General features: G+C 43.4%; 1 protein-coding gene across 6 annotated transcripts in view; it reads left to right on the top strand.

The window, feature by feature from the left end:
- Positions 1-25,239, top strand: part of AHI1 (Abelson helper integration site 1) — a 248,488-nt gene that overhangs the window by 14,821 nt on the left and 208,428 nt on the right. For all 6 annotated transcript variants that reach the window (XR_008891361.1, XM_056566604.1, XM_056566601.1 and 3 more), the window contains 6 exons: positions 806-1,001; positions 1,805-1,997; positions 8,535-8,630; positions 9,457-9,639; positions 9,728-9,868; positions 10,829-10,961. Coding sequence is in view for 5 of the 6 variants with exons in the window: in XM_056566604.1 (XP_056422579.1) it covers positions 806-1,001; positions 1,805-1,997; positions 8,535-8,630; positions 9,457-9,639; positions 9,728-9,868; positions 10,829-10,961 (942 nt within the window). In the remaining variant the exon portion in view is untranslated. The remainder of the gene's footprint in view (positions 1-805; positions 1,002-1,804; positions 1,998-8,534; positions 8,631-9,456; positions 9,640-9,727; positions 9,869-10,828; positions 10,962-25,239) is intronic.

Raw genomic sequence — 25,239 nt, 5'->3', positions numbered from 1 at the left:
CGACCGATTATCAGTTTGGCCGATATTATCGGCCGATAGTCACGATTTTGGACATTATCGGTATCGGCAATTACCTTGCCGATATCCCGATAATGCCCCGCCCCCCGGCCCGCCTCCCTGGCCAGAGACCGCCGCCGTTGTCCCATTGCCTCCCCCATCCCAGGTTTTATAATTACCTGTTCCCGGGCCCGGGGTCCGTGCTACTTCTGGCTCCTGCGAAGTCCTGCTGCGTCCTTCGCGCTGAGCAGCGCAATGACGAGTGACGTCCTCAACGCGACATCACCGTCAGTGCGCACAGTGACAGCTCAGGACACTGCCGGAGCCAGAAGTAGCATGGACCCCGGGCCCCGGGAACAGGTAATTATAAAACCGGGGATGGGGGAGGCAATGGGGCAGCAGCGGCGGTGGTGGTTGGACTAGGGAGGACCCCAGGACAGGCAGGGGAAGAGAAGCGGGCGGCGGTCTCTGACCCCGCGAAAGCCACTGCAGTTCATTCATTTAAAGCGCCCGCTTCTGCTGGGCCGGGGGTGGGGGGGAAATGGCCGATAACTTATACCGGAATATCGGTATAAGTTATCGATCCCTAATTTGAATGTACTAACTAATTTTTTTATTGCCCTTTTCAGATGAATACTGTGACACATCTATAACAAAATCAATCACACATAGTGCACCGTACCTTTTGTAGATTTTCTTTGCATAATCCAGCCAATGCCAGTTCTGGATGTAACCTTAAGATGTAATGTAGTCCACATACAAGTTTTCATATTTTTTTGCTCAGGAAACACTTTGCTTATGTTAATAGGTATCCAAAGACTTGACCCAAGAGAAGACAATGTAGATAAAAGCAGCCCTAGACACATGTATGATGACAGCCTGGTGTTGGGACTACATATTCATCGCTCTGACAAACTCAAAACTGATCTCATGGTATCTCGGCCCTTGGTGAAGGTTCATGTCATTGATCAAAGAACAGGCGAATATGTCAAGAAAGAGACAAGGTGAAATTTTAGGATGATTTTTTGCTTGTATCTCATAAAAAAGCTGATACCGTTGGATAGCTGTTAAGAGTATAAAACAGACTGTACCTTTTCTGGAGTTGATGGTGGTTGCCAAGTCTATAAAATGGCCTTTTTACTATTCAACTCAATTGCCACTGCCTAGCACATCCCCTCACTTCCCTGTACCTCTCAGTCCCTTTTTGATTAATATACAGGGCCCTGTACACCAGCCAAAATGGGACTGGGAGGTGAGGACAGGCAAGGAAGTATGTCAGGCTGTGGCAACGGAACAGCTTAGCTCTACATCCTTGACACACTGAGTATTCATTCCCTCCCTATGCCTCTCCCCGCCTACCCGCTCTGTAGGCGCTTCTACTGCCCATGTGCCGCTCCCTGGGTACACACGGAATCGGCTTTAGCGCAGCTTTATTACAGCGGAGGCCATCTTTGTGAGTGTATCCAGGAAGTGGCACATGCGCAGTAGAAGCGCTTACAGACTGGGGAGAGGCGAAGGGAGGGAATTAATACTCATTACCCGGGCCGAGTGCTGAATGAACAGCGCTGACATCACAGTGCCAGAGGCTCAGCTCGTAACCCCGTCCGTGCCACTTGTGCCTCATTAGAAGAAGAGGACAGGCGAACGCAGGGACGGATCCAGGCATGGTAGGCATCATTTAAATCAACGTAACCCGCACTACCAGACAGTACCACTGGTTAATGGGAGTGACTTTGCTGACAGTTTACCTTTAAATAACCTGATCCAGTTCACAACTTGTGTTGTAATTGTGGTGCTTTATTTTCAGCTCTGATGCAGTTTCATCATTTGATGACCAAGAAAGAAATGAGTATGTTCTTCCCAAGTTTACACAGCCATATGACTACAAGCGGATGAAAACATTGGTTCCTGAGTGGGATGAACAAATCATATTTATGGAGAGTTTCACACATTTTTTGCATATGAAGGAAGACCACCCTAATGTTGTCATATTCTTTGAGGTAAAGGAAATGGTTTATAAATTAATGTACAGCTTGATAGTAACCTCTTACAGGGGCACTCCGGGTGGAAAACACATTTTTTTTTTTTAAATCAACAGGTGCCAGAAAGTTAGAGCACCTGTCTTCAAACCATATTTTCTAAACTAACTCAGATTATATTCACTAACTACTCCTAAAATTTCTGAGCTTTAAAAAGCTCTGTATCATACCTTCCCCCTTGTTCATACTATGTAAGCTCCCGGCAGGAGAAAGTGCACATTCCCCAGCAGGTGTGACATCACTGAAGCCTGCGAGAGCTGTGACTTGCCATGTCCGGAATGTACTTCCAGAGTTTTGACTTCTGCAAGTCCGGGTGGAGACCAAATTAACTGTTTGGGAACAGATCAGATCCACCTAGTGGCCTTTTTTTCAATCACATTAAAACATATAAAGGTTGAGAATTTTAACAGCAAGTAAATATCAACGCGTCTTATAATAACATAAGGAACAATATATTAAAAGTTTAGTTTGGTGACAGGTACTCTTTAAACAGATTTGTAAATAACTTCTATTTAGAAATCTTAACCCTCCAAGTACTTATCAGCTGCTGTATGCTCCACAGGAAGTTGTGTATTTCTTTTCAGTTTGACCACACTGCTCTCTGCTGCCACATTTGTCCCTGTCGTTTAAAAAATAAGAAAAAAAAAAGTAAACATTTACGTTAGATTGGCCTAGTTATGCATTTCCTCTCTGTCATGCCTCCATATGCCATTCAGGAGTCATGGAAAGTTTAGTGACAACCATTATAGGTGACCCAATATCCGTAAAAGTCCAAGAGCTCAAGCCAACCTCCTGGGGGGGGGGTTGAGAAGGTTGGTAGGCACAGGGAGAGAGGAGAAGGAGATGAGGGAAGGAGGAAAAGGAAGGGTCGAGATCACTGAGTCTAATTCGGCAGGTGAGAACGGAGCCTCAAGTTCTTGGATGGTCGCAGCAAAAGGGGGGTGGGGGGGGGGGGAGGGTAAAGCCGTAGAGGAAACGTATTCCAGAAGGGAAGGAGGAGGAGGAGTGGAAGCAGATGGGGAACTCTGTTTCGGTAAGTTGTAAAGGGAGGAGTAGTAGGAGTGGAATGCTTCTGCAATTTTGTTAGGGAGATAAGTGAGAGAGCCCGAGGAATTGCGGATAGAGGGGACAAACAACGAAGATCATTTAGCTCGTAGGGCCCTGGCTAGGATCAGACCTGCTTTCTTCCCCCATTCGTAGAACACCTTACCTGTCAGTTGTTTATAATATTTGCATTGCTTGTTCATGTGGGCTAGTAACTCATGTCTGGTTTTGATCAGGTCTAGAAGCACCGATTCAGAGCGGCTTTGCTTATGAAGGTCGCAAAGTTGGACTCACTGTTTCGAAGCTCTTGGAGGCAAAGTTGATCCAGTATCAAAGACTCTAGAATTTAATTTCCAGGTCGCATGGGGCTTGGTCAAAGCGGGAAGGGAGAAGGTGAACATTACTGGTGTGTGGTCTGACAATGTAGTGACACCAATGGCCGCTGAATGTACAGATGGCAAAAGGTGATGGGGGCAGAAAATGTAGTCTATTCTAGAGTAGGATCTTCAAGAATGGGAAAATTGAAGTGTAGTCAGGATGGAGGGCCCGCTAGACATCACTCAACTGCATTAGGTGCAGTTTCTTCTTCAGGGCGCGTAGTTTGCGATAAGACACATAAGCGTGTCCCGCAGAGGTATCTAACAGTGGGAAAAGCGAAAGGTTTAGGTCGCCACAGAAAATAATAGGACCTGTGTCAAACAAGCGTTCTGAGAAGAAGCGGCACCTTAGCATGGTTGGGGGCATAGATTGTCGCTATCGTCAATTTCTGACCCGCTAACTCACAGTTAGTGAAAATGTATCAGGCCTGAGGATGTGTTAGGAAACAACTATGGGAAGGGATTTGTGAAAAGGCTATGGAAACACCCTTTGTCCTGTATCTGGGTTGGTGCTGTTCAACCAGGTAGAATTATATCTAGTGGAGACGGGGCAAAGATTCGTTCGTAAAATGGGTTTCTTGCAGACACAAAATATGCATCTTCTGCTTATGAAATGTGTAAAGAAGTTGTGCTCTTTTCTCCGGAGTATTAAAATGAAAATTTGAGGTGTGAGAAATAGAACAAAGGAGAAGATGACCAGAGAGCTAAAAGAGAGCAACCGTAAGAGGACAGTCACAAGAGGTCTACAAGAGGAGGCCATAAGGGCTACTGTCGACACCGGAACCAGTCCAGGCAATAACCTAGTGGGAAACACTAGGAAGGCAGCAAGAGGGTTGAGAACATTAAGGCTGAGAATTCAGGGACAAATACCCAGCTGACTCAGCAATCAGTGGGTAGCTTAATAGGGCACCAGTAATAATATAGACTGTATATATAATGTAAGGAAAGACAGGAACAAACACTGTGAACAATGTAATTAAGGGTGGAAGAAAAGCAAATAAAGGGGCATCAACACATTAGTGCAAAATTCAGGGAAGTCCAGTAGGATTCGAGATGAAGCATTTTTGTAAAAGGTACCATCAAAAGAGAGAAAAGGCAGTAACATAAATATCACAAGGCAGGAGAATCTCAGGTCTTACGTTTCTGGCGGGTGACATCCAGAGGTCCAGCTTGCGGAGGTGGAACAGTCGGAGGTCGTGAACGCTGTGGCGAATCAAGATGGTGAGAACCTGGCGGTGGAAGAGGAACTGAAGCCAGGTAGAGTTGTTCCCAATCCGGCAGAGGAACAGTTTGATTGTCTCTAGAAAAGCTCTCAGTTCTCCAGGGTGTCGTAGGGATGCAACAGTTGAGCCATGCCTGGCAATGAGGGCAAAGGGAAATCCTCAGTGGTAGATTATTTTAGCATTCTGCGCATAGATAGGAGGGGCCGTAATGCTGCCCTAGGACGTAGGGTTCTCTGTGAGAGAGACGGACTCCGATCCGTTATAGGTGAGATGTTGTAAAGTATAAGCCTGTCGCATAATTTCTTTGATAGTGATGAACCCTGCAGATAACATCTCTAGGCTTTTTGGGATCTGGGCTTTCCGCCAGCTCTAGAGGGGAATATGCGAACAAAAAAAGAGGACTGTGCCTCGTATAGATGTCCCGTATGCCCAGAAATATTGCTCACCTTAGGTGACACTTGGTTTCTTGCATTGAACCCCTGATTAGGGGGGTGGTTGGAGAGATCCTTGGCTGCAGCCTGCAGCGATAACCGGGCTCTTTGCGGAAGTCGGTGGAGGTCCAGACGACGGTAGGAAGAAAATGCTGTAGTGGCGCTGCCCAGGTTGAAATTAGGGCTGGGCGGTATACCGGTTCATACTGAATACCGAAATTTTTGTGCTGCACAATATGAATTTTTCCCCATACCACAATACCGGTTTGGCCCCTCCCCCTCGGGAATGAATGAATTATCAGCCCGCTGTGCTGTCCCCACATCGGGGAACTAGTCACATGTCACCTGCCAGCGCTATTCTGCTCCCCGTCCCCCCCCCCAAAATCATGTTACCCGCCAGCGCTGTTCTGCTCCCCCCCAATAAATTATCAGCCCAGCGGGGTACTACTCACATATGTCACCCGCAAGCACTGCCCTCCTCCTCTTTGTTGCTGGAACTCTTTTACTGTACGCCAGTGGTCTCCAACCTGTGGACCTCCAGATGTTACAAAGCTACAACTCCCAGTATGGAAAAGGGGGGTGATATGAACTTTTAGGTACGTTCACATGGGCAGATTTATTTGCGGGTTTCCCGCTGCGTATTTGAAAGGGGGCAGGCTCTTCTCAGCTGTCCGCAGCAGATTTTCTGAGGCGGAATTTACGCTGTGGAAAATCGGCCGCAAGCCCCATTGAAGTCAGAAGGGTCTGCGGCGGATTTTCCGCAGCGGAAATTCCACTGCGGAAAATCTGTGGACAGCAGAGAAGAGACCCTTTCAAATACGCAGCGGGAAACCTGCAAATAAATCCGCCCGTGTGAACGTACCTCTAATATGGAAGGGATTAATGGGTATTTTTAAACTTTTATTAAACTTTTTTTTTTTATACACTTTTTTTTTTAGGAGGAATCATTTAGATTCCTCACACAGTTCAATGCAGTTCTATTGAACTCCATTTGATCTGTGTTCATTTGATTGAAACTGCTCAAGGCCGGCTCAATCAAATTCAGATCTATGGGGGCAGCCACAGATGCAGAGGTAAGCCCTCCGGCTACCTCCACAGGGGATCGCCCCCACACGATCGCGCTGCGGGGGGGGGGGGGGGGGTTTCGATCCACCCCACTAGACCACCAGGGATGGTTAAAAGATCCATTTAGACACCGCTGTCAACTTTGACAGCGGTGATCTAAAGGGTTAATAGCCTGCCGCAGCAATCGCCGCATGCCGGGCTATTAGCGGCGGCCCCCGGCATCTGAAATGCCGAGGACCGCCGAGTATGGAGCGGGCAGGAATCAGGAGCCCAATCCATACACCCTGAGTGCCGTCTGAGGTGCAGACTTGCGTCCCATGCAAGTCTACATCCGCTCCCACACCTCACACCGGCGTTATGAAAAAAAAAGGGGGGGAAGTCGGTCCGGCCCTGCTAGCCCGATACAGGGCAAAATCTATGAAAAATTCACCTGCCCAGCGCCCGGAACTACATGTCCTGGGTGTCGGGCGATAGGATTTCCACATCCCTGTGTTTCAGGTCACGGACTTGTAGTTTCAATTTTGTGACATCTAAGTGAACAGGCTCCAGGTCTGCCTCCCAGGCTGATTTAAGATCTGTAGCTAGAGTGAGTAAGTCCTTTTTTGTGGGAAGTAAGGCCAAGAGTGCTTAGAGTTCTGGATGGCTTTTTAGCGTATGTGCTGCCATCTCAGGAGATGGTTATGGTGGGTCTGACGCATTCAGCTGGATACGTGGATCAGGTGGCAGAACAGTGGTAGGCGTACTGGTGAGCGAGCACCTGCGAGAGCTTGAAGCTCTCTGTCTGGAATCATCTGGAGAATAGTCAGATCCCTGTCTCTCAGTAGGAGCATTTTTCAGTGGTGTTTTGAAAAGTTTTTTTTTTTTGCCAGTGGGCTGGCACCCCAATATTCCGGTGGGCTAGTGTAGTCAGTAGATTCCTCACTAGATGCCGAGGCACCTGAGTCCATATCAACCATAGAGATAGGAGCTGCTCCACCGGGAGAATAAAGGGATGGAGACATGGAATGAGTTAACTGGGGTGCTGGAACAGAAGGCAAGGTTAATTGCTGGTTTAAAGAACCATATGGGACAGGAGAGGCTTGTGAGACTTGATGCCATGTGAGTCCAGAAGTGTCCCTATCATGAGGGGGAAGGGGCTGCTGCACAGTAGAGATGTAGACTGCTTTCTCATTGGTGGCAAGGTGGCTGTCACAGGCAGCCTGGGACTTGTGTGGCGCTGATTTTATCAGGACCTCTCTGCAGCTCTAAGCTATTGCGTTGCAATAGAGAAGATGGAAGCTGAGGAGATGCCTCTCTCCCACCCCTCTGTGGTAGTGGAAGCAGCGCCTGCAAGCCACTCTGAGCAGGAGCAGCTGAGGAGGTAAGAGTGGAGAGCTGCTGATCAAGCTGTGGGGCCGGGGCTAGGTGTGTACCTGGATCATGGGGTGCGCTGATTTTCTCCGTCGGGGCTGCAGAGTCGGCCGCCCGACCACTCTGCAGATCACAATGTAAGGCGGACGCTTCCGCCATTATTGAGCGCGGAGCACGCGCAGCGCTGCTCACTGCCGGCATCTCTGAGGAGGATGACTGGGAGGAGGCCTGCTGCATCTGAGCCCCGTTCTTCTCTTCTCTGGGGGTGGAAGAATGCTGCAGTGGTATGGGTGGACTCCTGGACTTCCAAAGTAGCTTCAGGCTTCTTTTTATGTTTATGCCTGCCTCCCATAGCCTTCTTGCTGCCCTGAGAGAGATGGCCCGGCCAGAGCTCTCAAGGTCTGCTGCCGTCCGCCAGCATGCCAAGCCACGCCCCCCAGGGTTCCAATGATCTGCCACTTCTTAGTCTCTGCAAACCTTGCTTAGTGCATTAAAACAAAATGTCCTTTACAAATTGAAAATATAAATGTCATAATCTAACCAGAGTTATTCTGTAATACAGTCAACTTTCTAGATAAAAAAAAAAGTAGACCCCCTACTGATTGCGAGATAAAGCCATGTAGGGCAGTAGCACGCTTCAGATGGGTGGAGCCAGAAGCTGAAATGTTGCCATGGAAACAGTTCCAAATTGCAAGCTAAATTGTTGTGAGATCTGCTTTTTCTTTGTATTGTTATCTATTGGTGGTTGAAGGGCCCAGCATTTTGGATGCATTGCATGTATTGGGATTACTGTGCAGTTCATTTGTTATGTAAACTTGCAATCCTATTTAGGTTCTTTTTGTCGTCGCCATCATTTCTGATTTTATAGGTAAATCTTGAATTTTTGATTTGTTGCCCTCCGTTGTTGTTTTTCCATTGAACAGACTATACCGTATGTATTGTTATTCCTAATAAAGGTACACATTTTTACTTTTGGAGTTTTTTGAATTTGAATACATTGTGTTACAGATCCTTGATTTATCACACGAAGAAGGTTTTAACTCCAACTCGGATATTGAAATAAAGGAGAAAGGATTCCAAAAAATTGCGTGGGCTTTCCTAAAGGTATTTTACATTTCCTGTTTTTCCTGGTATTTTACATCTTTCTTCAAACCTTCCATCTTCAAGCAAATATTATATACTTTGACCCTGGTTTTCCAAGAATGGAGTGTTGTTTTCTTTGTGGGTTTTGTTTCCCCACAAGTATTTTTCCATGGTATTTACTAATATTTCCCTACGTTTTGCACTTTTCCCTACATTTTGCTTTTTTTACACATGCTCTGATCTGTGGGGTTTTCCAGAGCTCAAATCCACCACATTTTTGGGGAAATCTTAGTAAATATGTTGGGATTTTTTGAAAATGTCGGGACACGCCCCTTTCAGTGGCTACGGCCCTTTTCCGAACAGCCACGCCCCTTTTTGGGGTTTTCTAAGTAAAATGGATGGTTGGTTTTTTGAAATTTTGTTCAGGCACAATTTGTGGCGCAATGCGCCTGAATTTGGCACACAACCTGACAAAACAGGTAGGGTTTACAATTGTAAATCAGGGCCATTGTCTAAGAAGACTGTGCCCTGTTAGGATGGGGTTGCCTTCAGATTATTGTTGTGTTACTTTTCTGTACAACTATTCCCTAACTTGTTCATAACACTTTTCAATAGAAACGGTTTCACTTGAATAAGGCAAAATTGTAGTTTCCTAGAGCAGGGATCCTTGGCCTCTTCATTTCCGTGATCAGTGGCAGTACGATTTGGAGGACCCCCATGCATCAGATAGTCAGCCAACCTATTTGTTATCTTGTGAATTAAAAATCATAACTATTCTAAAAACAAAAACAAAAAAACTATTGTATATTTTTTGCCTTACATCCTTTTTTTTCCCATTCACTTTTAGATTGTTGGTGCCAATGAAGTTCTCAATGTAGATAAAAAATTACGCCTTCAACTTTATTACCCTCCTTCCAGAGCTAGGGTAGCTTCCAGCACTCATGTCTACGAATGGTGGCTAAAATATCCCAGAAACCGTTACCCATCTACTCTTTATGTATCTGTTAAAGGCCTAAAGCTACCTGATCATGTAAGTAATCTTTTTTTTATCTTGTACAACTTTAAAGTGAACACACTGTTACAATTGAAAGTTTTCTTTTTAATGTTTTGTATTTAAGGTAAACCAAAATTACAGTATGGCTGCCCAACAGGAAAACCTAAACTCTGACCTTCAGAATGACAGTGCTATGACGGAAAATAATTCAGCCGACTCTAGACAGAAAAAGGAACCTTTCAAGTGGACTCGACTGCCTGGTCAGGTACATGTAAAATCTTCTGCTTGCAAAGTAACCTATAGATTATTAAGTGTTGCTAAAATGTTTGTAAAAAAATATCACTATTTACTACTTTTTGATATTTTTCCAAAGTCCTGTACTATAAAGAAACAGGGGTTAAAATCAAGAATGATACCGTGTGTAAGTTTCCTAAAACGCTAAGTTTATATAGCACAAATGTGCAGTTTAAAGGGGTACTCTCCTGGAAAACATTTTTTTTTATTTTTTTTTTATCAACTAGTCCCAGAAAGTTCAACAGATTTGTAAATTACTTCTATTTAAAAATCTTAATCCTTTCAGTATTTATCAGCTGCTATATGTGCCACAGGAAGTTCTTCTCTTTTTCAATTTCCTTTCTGTCTGACCACAGTGCTCTCGGCTGACATCTCTGTCCATTTTAGGAACTGTCTGGAACAAGATAGGTTTGCTATGGGGATTTTTTCCTATTTTGAACAGTTCCTAAAATGGACAGAGGTGTCAGCAGAGATCATTGTGGTCAGACAGAAAGGAAATTCAAAAAGAAAAGAACTTCCTCTGGAACATACAGCAACTGATAAGTACTGGAAGGATTAAGATTTTTAAATAGAAGTAATTTACAAATCTGTTTAACTTTCTGGCACCAGTTGATTTAAAACAAATGTTTTCCAGTGTAGTACCACTTTAAAGTGCTTTTAATGTGCATCTGTTTGCTTTTCTGTCTAGAATCTCCAAGTATGCAACTTTTACAGATTTATACGCAAAAATGTTTTCTATGCAGTTGCGGAAACCGCATTCTCATGCACAGTATGCAGAATATCATTAGACTTTGGCGTTGATTTTCCATTTCTGCTTGTATAGGTATTTCAGCCTTAGGGCCCTTTTATTCTTACTAGCAGGTTGGACATTTATTATTTGTCATTTCTGTATTTGGTAACATCTTGTGCCTTTTGTGTTTATTTTTGATAGGCTTGCCGTATTCCCAACAAACATTTTTTGTCACTTCGAGGTGGACACATGGGGTGTTTCTCATTGTGTTTTTCTCATGTTGGTAGAACATTGGCTGCAGCGTGTGCTAACAGAGATGGTTATCCGATATACTGTAAGTACACTAACTTATCATATTGTTTAAAGCTTTACTGTGTTACTATGTAGGCTTTGATTTGTTGGGTATCAGTGCTGACACCACCACCGATCTCCAGATGTAGCCAGGAGAAGTGTGTGTGCGTGCTTCACTTGCTGGCTCGCATATCTGATTCTACTCATTGCAGGAGAGTGACTTTATAGACTTAAAATGGAGCCCATCTCCTGGTTATTATTGGGATCAGGTGGCGAGCCGGGGTGTTAAGCACATGGCCTACGCTTCTCCCGGTTATATCTAGAGCTTGGTGGGAGTTTGAACACTAGGACCGGACCGTTCAAAACATTTTACATGTCTGTTTCACATGTCAACATTTCTATAAATGACAGTAACACTTTCAATTCTAGTTTATACATAGTTAAAGTTGTGATCAGGCTGTAATAAAAAGAAAGCCCTTTAATCAGAACCAAATTAGTAGTAGATGTGGTTAACACTAACTGTGTTTTAACTTTGAAGTTAACATGTCTGATGAATTTGCACGAGATTGGGTAAAAGAAACAGCATTTTGGTGACACAAACTCTTTAATATCAGAGCTGTCTGGCCATTTTTACAGTAAGGCTTCACTTTAAAGAGGTTATCCAGGGAGCAGAAAATGTCATACCTGTTCTGCTCCCCAGCATTCACTTCCACCATGCACATCTCGGAAGAATGCCTTTAAAGATAAGAGAGGTTGGGTGCCAGTCACGATCAACGCATGTGGGCGAAACCACGCCCACACATGATGTTTATGACTTCGGAAAGTATACTACTGAAATGTGCAAAGGGCGAAAATGAGCACAGGGGAGCAAAAAAAGTAAGATCTTTTCTGCCTTTTCGACAACCCCTAATCCCATGCAGGAGTTAAAAGCCCCTTCGTAGGCATAGCTTTATCTTTGTGACCTTCCGCTTGTGAACAAAGCAATTTGCGTTTTTTTATATATATGCAAATGAGAAGAAAGTGCCCACAGGCAAGGCCAGTCGCTTCAAATGCCAAGCATTTCTACCCCCAAGCACCGTGTCAAATGCAGGTGGAGGAGGCAAGCAGCCATAGGGGATGGAAATGCTAGGAGATGATCTGCCCGGCTGTACTTGCATATATAGGTATATATAAAAACAATTTGCAAATTTTTCCAGCAAAAGTTCTAAAAGTCATACCTACCTTGGTTCCTTACCTTAGCTTCCATTCCAGCACCTTCCGGACCCCAGCTGGTCAGTGCTGTTTCCAAGACGAGATGTCTGAGCTGGACCTGCTTGATCAGACAGTAACTGCCAACAGTGGACTCCAGTCAGTAATTGGCTGATTAGCCAGGTCCTGTTAAGAAGGCTCACCTTGGAAGCAGGAAGAGATAGAGGCCAGTAAAAGACTGTAGCAGGGGCTGCAACAGGAGTAGTTTTTTTTATTTTACCTTGTCCCAAGCAATATATGATTTTTTTTTTCTGACACTGGAAAACCCCTTAACGACCAAGGACGTATATTTACATCCTTGGCCGGCTCCCGCGATATAACGCCGGGTAACACGTTGACCCCGTGTCATATCGGGTCGGTCCCGTCATGTAACTCATGCCAAGACCCAGGGCTAATAGCGCGTGGCAGTGATCACGGTGTGGCGTGCTATTAACCCTTTAGATGTGGCGTTCAAAGTTGAACGCCGCCTCTAAAACGAAAGTAAAAGCTTCCCGGCTGCTCAGTGGGGCTGATCGGGACCACCGCAGTGAAAATGCGGTGTCCCGATCAGCTAGAACGCGAGCGGAGGTCCTCTTACCTTCCTCCGGCGCGTCCGTTCGGCGATTGATTGCTCCAAGCCTGAGATGCAGGCTTAAGCAATCGACCGCCAATAACACTGATCAATGCAAAGCTATGGCTTTGCAGTGATCAGTGTAAAAGATCAGTGCATGCAGTGTTATAGCCCCCTATGGGAGCTATAACACTGCAAAAAAAGTGTAAAAATAAAGTTAATAAATGTGATTTAACCCTTTAACCAATAAAAGTCCAAATCACCCCCCTTTTCCCATAAAAAAAAAAACATGTAAATAAAAAAGTCCGATTAATACAAAAATGGTACCGCTAAAAACTTCAGATCAATGCGCAAAAATTAGCCCTCATACCGCCCCATACACGCTAAAATAAAAAAGTTATAGGGGTCAGAAGATGACAATTTTAAATGTATAAATTTTCCTTCATGTTGTTATGATTTTTTTCAGAAGTACGACAAAAATCAAACCTATATAAGTAGGATATCATTTTGATCGTATGGACCTACAGTATAAAGAGGTGGTGTCATTTTTACCGAAAAATGTACTGCGTAGAAACGGAAGCCCCCAAGATTTACAAAATTTTTTCTTCAATTTCGTGTCAGACCACTAAAACCACTTCAATTTTTTTCCCCGTTTCGCCGTAGATTTTTGGGTAAAATGACTGATGTCACTGCAAAGTAGAATTGGTGGCGCAAAACAAAAAGCCCTTATATGGATTTTTAGGTGCAAAATTGAAAGGGTTATAATTTTTAAAAGGTGAGGAGGAAAAAACGAAAGTGCAAAAACGGAAAAACCCTGCGTCCATAACGGGTTATTAAACTCCTACCCACTATGTGAAACAGTCTGACAGATTCCCTTCAAATGAGTTATCCGGGTGAATATAATTAACCTCTTTAAGGACGGACCCATTTTTTTTTTACCTTAACCCCTTAAGGACCCAGCCCATTTTCACCTTAAGGACCCGAACATTTTTAGCACATCTGACCACTGTCACTTTAAGCATTAATAACTCTGAGATGCTTTTACTTTTCATTCTGATTGCGAGATTGTTTTTTTGTGACATATTCTACTTTATTTTAGTGGTAAAATTTTGTCGATACTTGCATCATTTATTGGTGAAAAATTTGAAAATTTTATGAAAAATTTGAAAATTTCCAACTTTTCTAACTTTGAAGCTCTCTGCTTATAAGGAAAACGGACATCCCAAATAAATGATATATTGATTCACATATACAATATGTCTACTTTATATTTGCATCATAAAGTTGACATGTTTTTACTTTTGAAAGACATCAGAGGGCTTCAAAGTTCAGCAGCAATTTTCAAATTTTTCACAAAATTTTAAAAATCTGAATTTTTCAGGGACCAGTTCAGTTTTGAAGTGGATTTGAACGGCCTTCATATTAGAAATACCCCATGAATGACCCCATTATAAAAACTGCACTCCTCAAAGTATTCAAAGTGTGTTAACCCTTTAGGTGTTTCACAGGAATAACAGCAAAGTGAAGGAGAAAATTCAAAATCTTCATTTTTTACACTGGCATGTTCTTGTAGACCCAGTTTTAGAATTTTTGCAAGTGGTAAAAGGAGAGAAATCACCCTAAAATTTGTTACCCAATTTCTCTTGAGTAAGGAAATACCTCATGTGTATGTGAAGTGCTCGGCGAGCGCAGTAGAGGGCTCAGAAGGGAAGGAGCAAAAATTGGATTTTGGTGTGAGTTTTTCTGAAATGGTTTTTGGGGGGCATGTCACATTTAGGAAGCCCCTGTGGTGCCAGAACAGCAAAAAAAACAAAAACACATGGAATACTATTTTGGAAACTACACCCCTTAAGGAACGTAATAAGGGGTACAGTGAGCCTTAATACCCCACAGGTGTTTGACGACTTTTCGTTAAAGTTGGATGTGTAAATGAAAAAAAAAATGTTTTTTTCACTAAAATGTTTTTCCCCAAATTTTACATTTTTACAAGGGGTAATAGGAGAAAATGCCCCCCAAAATTTGTAACCCCATTTCTTCTGAATATGGAAACACACCATGTGTGAACATCAAGTGCTCTGCTGGCGAACTACAATGCTCAGAAGAGAAGGAGTGCTATTGAGCTTTTGGAGAGAGAATTTGGTTGGAATAGAAGCATTTACAAAGCCCTCTGTGGGGGCAAAACAATGGACCCCTCCACATGTGACACCATTTTGGAAACTACACCCCCCACAGAATGTAATAAGGGGTACAGTGAACATTTACAACCCACTGGCGTTTGACAGGTCTTTGGAACAATGGGCTGAGCAAATGAAAAATGTAATTTTTCTTTTTCACGGAGCACTGTTCCAAAAATCTGTCAGACACCTGTGTGGCGTAAATGCTCACTGTACCCCTTATAAGTTTTCAAAATGGGGTCACATGTGGGGGGGGGGGGGTCAATTGTTCTGGCACTATGGGGGCTTTATAAACACACGTGGCCTTCAATTCCGGAAAAATTTTCTCGCCAAAAGCCCAATGGCGCTACTTCTCCTCTGAGCATTGTAGTGCACCCGCAGAGCACTTTACATCCACATATGGGGTATGTTCTTACTCAGAAGAAATGGGGTTACAAGTTTTGGGGGGCTTTTTTTTTTCATTTTTTCCCTTGTATAAATAAAAAATTTAGGGTAACACCAGCATTTTAGGGTTTTTCCATTTTTGGGTCCTTAAAGGGGTACTGCGGTGGTCAACGTGTTTTTCCGTTTTTGACTTACCCTATTTGTTTTGTTTAATTTCTATTCTTGTTGTTTAGCCTACTCTATTTCCGTTCTTTGTTGTCTTTTTATCCCCCACTTTGTTTTCCTATCTTTGCTTCTATTTCCTGTTTCTTGCTGTGCTGAAAACTACAAATCCCAGCATGCCACATGCCTTGCTGGTTTGGGGCGGCTCCTTTTTTTTTTGTTTGTTTGTTCCGCCCTTTACCCATCCTACTATTTTCCCGGGTCAGCCCCCTTATACACTGCACACTAATATAATCAGCCTTGGTTGGGATACACTGTCATACACACACAAAAGGGACTACAACTCCCAGCATGTGTCATTCAGGAGTCTTCAGTCTGTGGTATAACACCAGCATGCTGCCTCTGTAGTCTCCTGGGGGTTGTAGTTCACCACACCTCTGTAGGGCATACACCAGTGTTTCCCAACCAGGGTGCCTCCAGGTGTTGCAAAACTATAACTCCCGGCATGCCCTGACAGCCTTTGGGCATGCTAGGAGTTGTAGTTTTACAACAGCTGGAGGCACACTGGTTGGGAAACACTGGTGTAACATGATGTGTATGCTGAATAGGCTAGAACAGTGTTTCCCAACCAGTGTACCTCCAGCTGTTGCAAATCTACAACTCCCAGCATGCCCAAAGTCTGTCAGGGCATGCTGGGAGTTGTAGTTTTGCAACAGCTGGAGGCACACTGGTTTGTAAACACAAGCATACACACACACACACACAACAGGGACTACAACTCCCAGCATGTGTCATTCAGAAGTCCCTCCCCCCCCCCCCCCCCCCTCCCCCTTCACATATAGGGGGAGATTTATCAAAACCTGTGTAGAGGAAAACTTGCCCAGTTGCCCATAGCAACCAATCAGCTTGCTGCCTTCATTTTTATGAAGGCCTGTGAAAAATGAAAGAAGGGATCTGATTGGTTGCTATGGGCAACTGGACAAGTTTTCCTCTGCACAGGTTTTGATAAATCTCCCCCATAGAGATCATTCCCAGTATGAGATTTATTCCCCTGCAGTCCATACATCCCCAGCCCGTGCACCTTCTCATCCTCCCCTTCAGATAACACTTATCTGTGAGGTTCTTCTACTGTGCAGACCTGTGTCCATAGAATACAGACCAGGGGGGAGGGGAGGGGCTGTGTACTCAGCTGAATGAGATGAGGGGGCGTGGCTTATTCCTCTCATGCAGACAGAGAGAAAAAAAAAGCTATGACATCTTGTCCACAACAGACTCAGAACTGTGAACAACAGTAAAAGAAAACCCTCTGAACTACAGAACTTCCTGCCCAACAAACAGGTAAGAAAAACACATACATGCTGCCAAAACATATAACACATGTATATTGCAAAAAAACTTGCGAAGAAGATGCCATATAGTCAAAAGAATTAACCACCGGAGTACCCCTTAACCCCTTAAGGACTCAGGGTTTTTCCGTTTTTGCACTTTCGTTTTTTCCTCCTTACCTTTTAAAAATCATAACCCTTTCAATTTTCCACCTAAAAATCCATATTATGGCTTATTTTTTGCGTCCCCAATTCTACTTTGCAGTAACATTAGTCATTTTACCCAAAAATGCACGGCGAAACGGAAAAAAAAATCATTGTGCGACAAAATCGAAAAAAAAAACGCCATTTTGTAACTTTTGGGGGCTTCCGTTTCTACGCAGTGCATATTTCAGTAAAAATTACACCTTATCATTATTCTGTAGGTCCATACGGTTAAAATGATACCCTACTTATATAGGTTTGATTTTGTCGCACTTCTGGAAAAAATCATAACTACATGCAGGAAAATTTATACGTTTAAAAATGTCATCTTCTGACCCCTATAACTTTTTTATTTTTCCATGTATGGGGTGGTATGAGGACTCATTTTTTGCGCCGTGATCTGAAGTTTTTATCGGTATGATTTTTGTTTTGATCGGACTTTTTGATCACTTTTTATTCATTTTTTTATGATATAAAAAGTGACCAAAATACGCTTTTTTGGACTTTGGAATTTTTTTGCGCGTACGCCATTGACCGTACGGCTTAATTAATGATATATTTTTATAGTTCGGACATTTACGCACGCGGCGATACCACATATGTTTATTTTTTATTTTTTTTACACTGTTTTATTTTTTTTATGGGAAAAGGGGGGTGATTCAAACTTTTATTAGGGAAGGGGTTAAATGACCTTTATTAACACTTTTTTTTTACATTTTTTTTGCAGTGTTATAGGTCCCATAGGGACCTATAACACTGCACACACTGATCTCTAATGCTGATCACTGGCGTGCATTAACACGCCTGTGATCAGCATTATCGGCGCTTGACTGCTCCTGCCTGGATCTCAGGCACGGAGCAGTCATTCGTCGATCGGACACCGGGGAGGCAGGTAAGAGCCCTCCCGGTGTCCGATCAGCTGTTCGGGACGCCGCGATTTCACCGCGGCGGTCCCGAACAGCCCGACTGAGCAGCCGGGTCACTTTCACTTTCACTTTAGAAGCGGCGGTCAGCTTTGACCGCCGCTTCTAAAGGGTTAATACCGCACATCGCCGCGATCGGCGATGTGTGGTATTAGCCGCGGGTCCCGGCCGTTGATTAGCGCCGGGACCGACGCGATATGATGCGGGATCGCGGCGCGATCCCGCTTCATATCGCGGGAGCCGGCGCAGGACGTAAATATACGTCCTGCGTCGTTAAGGGGTTAAAGTACCAGGGCATCAAGGCGTACCTGTACGCCCAGGGTCCTTAAGTGGTTAAAGAGGTTATCCAGGGAAAAAACATTTTTTATATATCAACTGGATCCAGAAAGTTATACAGATTTTTAATTACTTTTATTAAAAAATCTTAATCCTTTCAGTACTTATGAGCTGCTGAAGTTGAGTTGTTGTTTTCTGTCTAAGTGCTCTCTGATGACACGTGTCTCGGGAACTGTCCAGAGTAGAACCAAATTCCCATAGCAAACCTATCCTGCTCTGTGCAGTTCCTGAGATGTCAGCAGAGAGCACTTTTGCCAGACAGAAAAGAACAACTCAATTTCAGCAGCTGATAATTATTGGAAGGCTTAAGATTTTTTAATAGAAGTAATTTACAAATCTGTTTAACTTTCTGGAGCCAGTTGATTTAAAAAAAAAAAGTTTTTTCCTGGAATACCCCTTTAATGACCAGGCTCTTTTTTTAAAAAAATTTAAAAATTTTTTATTTGACATGTTTAAATGGTAATAGCTTTTTCTGAGCCGAGCGATTCTGAGATTGTTTTTTCGGGACCTATTGTACTTTATAAGTGGTGCATTTTTTGTTGATGCATGAAGCATTTTTCACAAATGTTGTGAAAAACTGGAAAATTTCTGGCTTTTAAAAAAAAAAAAATTTTTTTATGATGTTCACTGGATGATAAAAGTGATGTTATATTTATTCTGTGGGTCGGTACGATTATGGTGATACCCATTTTATTGTACACAAAAGCATCTGAGCACTTACTACTGATACTAAAATATGTTTTTATTTTAAATCCAAACACATAACACATATAGGGAACACCAAAGAGTTAATTAAAATACAATCAGATGGGACTGGATGTCAATGATACATATAATGGTCAAGAGAAAGTGCAAAAATCATATATACTAACATGAGGTGGGAGACAGAGGTAGGTAGTGTATTGCACAATCAATGTTAACCCCAAGGTGGGATGCACTATATCAGGCTTGTAAACTTCCTACCACTCTCCTAATGTGCTAATGTAATATACCATACTATGATTCTAAGATATTGCACTCACCCATGTTACACCCAGGCACCACACGTTCTGACGTACGTTTTGTCAGATAGACTTTTTCAAGGAACATGAAAAACCCATTTTATATAGCTTTTTATGTTCTTTTTCTGAACAAAATAAATTTTTTCCCTTTTTGTGTTATGTTCCGACAGCCTTAACTTTTTTATTTCTCGTCCGACGCCATTGAGTGAGGGCTTATTTTTTGCGGGACAAGCTTTACTTTTTATTGATATCTTTTTTGCGATACATGCTACCTTTTGATCTTTTTTATTCCGCTATTTGTATTTATAATTGGCAAATGTTGCGTTTTTTTTTATTTAAAAAAATTTTTTTATGGCGTTTACCGTGCAGGATAATTTACATTATAGCTTTATAGTACACCTCATTACGGTTGTGGCAATACCTAATATCTATATAATTTGTGTGTTTTTTTTATTTTTTTTATTTCATTTATGATACTACCGGGCTTTTCTTGGCAAAGGGGCATTTTATTTATTTTTTTACTTTTATTCCCAAACTGAAGGGGTTAAAGGGGTATTCCGGTGGAAAACATTTTTTTTTTTAAATCAACTGGTGCCAGAAAGTTAAACAGATTTGTAAATTACTTCTATTTAAAAAATCTTTACCCTTCCAGTACTTTTTAGCAGCTGTATGCTACAGAGGAAATTCTCTTCTTTTTGAATTTCTTTTTTGACTTGTCCACAGTGCTCTCTGCTGACATCTAATGCCCGTATCAGGAACTGTGCAGAGCAGGAGAAAATCTGCATTGCAAACCTATTCTGCTCTGGAGGGTTCCTGACACGGACAGAGGTGTCAGCGGAGAGCACTGTGTGTTAGCAGAGAGCGCTGTGAACAAGACAAAAAAGAAATTCTAAAAGAAAAGAATTTCCTCTGTAGCATACAGCTGCTAAAGAGTACTGGAAGGGTAAAGATTTTTTAATAGATGTCATTTACAAATCTGTTTAACTTTCTGGCACCAATTGATTTAAAAAAAAAAAAAAAGTTTTCCATCAGAGTACCCCTTTAACTGTCAGGATCAGAGCCCCGCTCATGACAGCTGCGTCGGGTTCCCGGCGATATGCGATTGCCGGCCCCAGCCCACGCTTGCAGCACCGTGATCGGGAATGGACGTATATATACGTCTATTTGCGTTTAGTCACAGGAAAAATGGACGTATATATATATATATATATATGTCCATTTGTGGCAAGGGGTTAAAGTGAATTTTATTTACCAGTGAGCAATATACAGTGCATGTATTAGTGCTTCTGAATGGCCAAACCGTTTGTTTTCCAGCAACTGTTGGATAATCCCTTTAGGCTACGTTCACATGCACACAGATTTGATGCGCAGGATTTTCTGCTTTTAGATTTCAATGAAAACTAAATGACTGAGCACAGCTACTAATCGGCAGTTACAAATCCTGTGCATCAAACCTGCGTGCCTAACGTACCCTTAAAGTATTGTTCAATTTTTCCACGTATAAGAAATGATGGCACATTGCAAGAATATGCCAGTACTTCTTCACTTCGCTCAGCTTAAACTCGCGATCGCAGCAGGTTTCAGGACTGAGCTCAATCTAAACTTTTGACATGTCTGTTTGACATGTCAAAAGTTGTTTTAAATGGCAGTGACACTTAAATGATATTTCATAACAATATAACATTCTGAAGGGTAGGGTCAGACCTCCATCCTGTGATTTGGGACATTTTGCTATCTCTCACGGAGTATAGATCAGCTGCCAAGACCCACCCGATGACTAGATACCCAGGTCACGGCAACATTTAACTGTGATTTTGCTTAAATGAAAATGAAAGCTAAATTCTCCATATGTGTAATATGTACAATAGCAGCAGATACAAAAAAAAATTCTTAGCAGGGATGTGGCATATGCCTGGAAATGTTGCAGCATGTAAGTGAAGATTAAGATTAAGTAAGTGAAGCCCAAAAAAAGCCTGAAAAACGACGCCACTGCATTTTCCTGCGTTTGGTGTTTTTTCTTGCGTTTTTTCTTGCGTTTTTGCCTTTGAGTGGAAATGGCATTTTTGGCCCTCTTGGTGTTTTTTTTCAAAATTTGTTGAGTACCAAGCCCCCCCCCCCCCAAAAAATAAATAAATAAAAATAAATAAAAGAAACTAAAAAAAGAAGGAATAGTTAGGGCTGGGTGGTATACCGGTTGATACCGAAAACCGAATTTTTCGGGCTACACGATATGAATTTTCCCCTATACCGCAATACCGGTTGGGCCCCTCTCCCTCGGGAATGTATTATCAGCCCAGCCCAGCGCTGTCCCCACATCGGGAAACTAATCCTATGTTACCCGCCAGCACTGTTCTGCCCCCCCCCCCCCCCCCCCCCCCAATTGATTATCAGCCCAGCGGGGTACTACTCACATATGTCACCCGCAAGCATTGCCCTCCTCCTCTTTGTTGCGGCCCGCCGGGAGCTGGAACTCTATACTGTACGCCAGTGGTCTCCAACCTGCAGACCTCCAGAAGTTGCAAAACTACAACTCCCAGTATGGTGGGAGTTGCAGTTTTGCAACAGCTGGAGGTCCGCAGGTTTGAGACCACTGCTGTATGCTGTATCACTATGCCCGGGCTGCAAAAGATAAAGAAAATAAACTGTAACTCACCTACGTCGGCCTCACGTTGGGGACGGGAACGTCGGACAGCCATCAGCCTATCACCGGCCGGAGCGATGTCCCGCCCCGGCCAGTGATAGGCTGAGCCCACTATCATGTGAGGAGCTCTGGCCGGCTTCTTACATGATAGTGTGCTCAGACTCAGTTGAAAATACCGTTATATGCCGTGATACACATATTTGGTCATACCGCCCAGCCTTAGGAATAGTGAGGGATGGAAATTTTTTTATTTAACAACATTTATATTTTTTATAACAAATTTTTTATTTTTTAAACAGGGACCAATTTATGTGGGCGGGAAGGGACCTAAAAATGTAGCCAACAATAATAAAAATGTATAAAGGTGCCATTTAATTGTAAAAATAATATTTTTTATAATTACCGTATTTATCGGGGTATACCACGCACCGGCCTATAACACGCACCCTCATTTTACCAAGGATATTTGGGTAAAAAAAGTTTTTTACCCAAATATCCATGGTAAAATGAGGGTGCGTGTGTGCGCGTGTATACCCCGATATACCCCCAGGGAAGGCAGGGGGAGAGAGGCCATCGCTGTCCGCTTCTCTCCCTCTGCCTTTCCTGGGGTCTAGAGCGCTGCTGTCGGCCCTTCTCACCCCCTGGCTATCGGCGCCGCTGCCCGTTCTGTCCCTCTGACTATCGGTGCCGGCGCCCCATTACCGGCGCCGATAGCCAGGGGGAGAGAAGCGGCGCCGACAGCCAGGGGGAGAGAAGGGGCAGCGGCACCCATTGCCGGCGCCGCTGCCCCGTTGCCTCCCCCCATCCCCGGTGGCATAATTACCTGAGTCGAGTCCGCGCTGCTGCAGGCCTCCGGCGTGCGTCCCCTGCGTCGTTGCTATGCACGGCGCATGACGTCAGTGCGCCGCGCCGTGCATAGCAACGACGCAGGGGACGCACGCCGGAGGCCTGCAGCAGCGCGGACCCGACTCAGGTAATTATGCCACCGGGGATGGGGGAGGCAACGGGGCAGCGGCGCCAGCAATGGGTGCCGCTGCCCCTTCTCTCCCCCTGGCTGTCGGCGCCGCTTCTCTCCCCCTGGCTATCGGCGCCGGCAATGGGGCGCCCCCACCGATAGTCAGGGGGACAGAACGGGCAGCGGCGCCGATAGCCAGGGGGTGAGAAGGGCCGACAGCAGCGCTCTAGACCCCAGGAAAGGCAGGGGGAGAGAAGCGGGCAGAGACGGCCTCTCTCCCCCTGCCTTTCCTGGGGGTGTATCGGCGTATAACACGCACACAGACTTTAGGCTAAAAATTTTAGCCTAAGAAGTGCGTGTTATACGCCGATAAATACGGTAATTTTGTTACCCTTAAATTTGTAATGTATTTTAATAATGTGTTAAAGTGTGTATGACTTTTTTTTCTTGATTTTTTTACATTTCTTAGGTAGTACTACTACTGCTAGCATGAAACAGATTGTTCCATGATGGGAGTAGTAGTACCTGTACTAATAGACAGATCGCTCCGGCTGTCACTTCTGACACCCAATGCGATTGTCCTTTATATTGCAGAGATGCGGAGCTGCTCTCCACAGCACTTTCATATCTGCTCTGAACTCCGGGCTGGCCAGTGATGGTTCCAGCCAATCACCACTCTCAGCGGGAAATATGAATCAGTGATGTAAATTTGTATCTATATACTGGCTGGCCGGAGTATAGTGCAAAGATCCGAAGGGCAGGAGAAAGCCGCTCCGCATCTCAAAAGGATGAAGGACGTTCGCAGCAGGTGTCAGGAGTGACACCAGCTGTGATCTCAACTTAACTGCAGGTACTACTGCTCCCAACATGGAGAACACTCTGCTCCATGCTGGGAGCTGTAGTACCTGCATTATTAGACAGATCGAAGTGGGTGTCACCTCTGACACCTGTCGCAATCTGTCTATTAATGCAGGTGCTAAAGCTCCCAGCATGGAGCAGAAGGGAGCAGTAGTACCTGCAGTTAAGTTAGATCACAGCTGGTGTCACTCCTGACACCCGCTGCGATTGTCCTGTATAATGTATAGATGCGGGGGGCACGGCCGCACTTCTCTGGTCCCCTGCACTGTATTATGTGCTGTATATATACCAAAAAACACCTTTCACCCTGGAAGACCCAGGGTCACTGATACCCTTATTAAATCCCACCCCTAAAACTTAACTTTTATTTATATTTAGATTAGAATTATTAAATAATAAGTATATAATAAATGATGAGTGTGTTCACTTAAAATCACGGGTTGGTGTGCTTTGAGGGGGCATTTTCAGCATTTTAATTAGCGGTAGTTGGTGTGCAATCCATGGTGGTACTGCAGCCCACCTGCGATATTGAATACATATACAGTGGTTAACTGGATACAATTGAAATACTATTACAAAGCACACCAACCCGTGATTTTAAGTGAACACACTCATCATTCATTATATACTTATTATTTAATAATTCTAATCTAAATATAAATAAAAGTTAAGTTTTAGGGGTGGGATTTAATAAGGGTATCAGTGACCCTGGGTCTTCCAGGGTCAAAGGTGTTTTTTGGTTATTATTACCCTAACCCACCCTGGGGTCTCTTTGTTGTTGATCTGTATATATACCTATTCGTATATGCTGCTGAGAGTTGTGATTCGCTGGAACCATCCGGCCTATCACAGCTCTCTGCGGGAAATCTGAATCTGTGATGTGAAGATAATGTCACATCGCAGAATGCATTGCAGAGGAGTGGAGAAGCAGCCATGCCGCCCGCTTCTATACATTATATAGGAGGATCGCAACTGGTGTCAGAAGTGACACCCGGGGTGATCTGTCTATTAGCACAGTCTGTTCCATGCTGGGAGTAGTAGTACTACCTAAAAAATTTGAAAAATAAAGAAAATAAAGTGAAAAAAGTTAGACACACACTTTAGTAAACACATTATTAAAATACATTACTAATAAAACGTTTAACAAAATTATAAAAAATATTATTTTTACATTTAAATGGCCACATTTTTATTATTGTCGGCTACATTTTTAGTTCACTGCCGGCCCACATAAATTGGTCACTCTTAAAAAATTTATAAAATTTTCGTAATAAAAATTATAATTTTCGTTAAATACAATTTTTTCCATCCCTACTGTATCATTTATTTATAAATTTTTTAATGGTACCCTATGAAATTTTAATTAAAAAAAGGTATCTCCATCACTTTTTTGGATCGCTAAAGTCCAAAAAAAGAATAAAAACTGCCTGCAAAAACGCCAAAGTTAAAACCCACATGGCGTTTTTCCTGGCGTTTTTTCACTTCTATGGGAGAAAAACACCATGATTTCAGGGAAATCAACGCCATAGTCTCAACATGCTGCGATTTTGAAAAAAACTG

Source organism: Hyla sarda, chromosome 3 (genome assembly GCF_029499605.1).
Source record: "Hyla sarda isolate aHylSar1 chromosome 3, aHylSar1.hap1, whole genome shotgun sequence".
Lineage (NCBI taxonomy): Eukaryota > Metazoa > Chordata > Amphibia > Anura > Hylidae > Hyla > Hyla sarda.
This window is presented reverse-complemented; position numbering and strand designations above follow the sequence as displayed.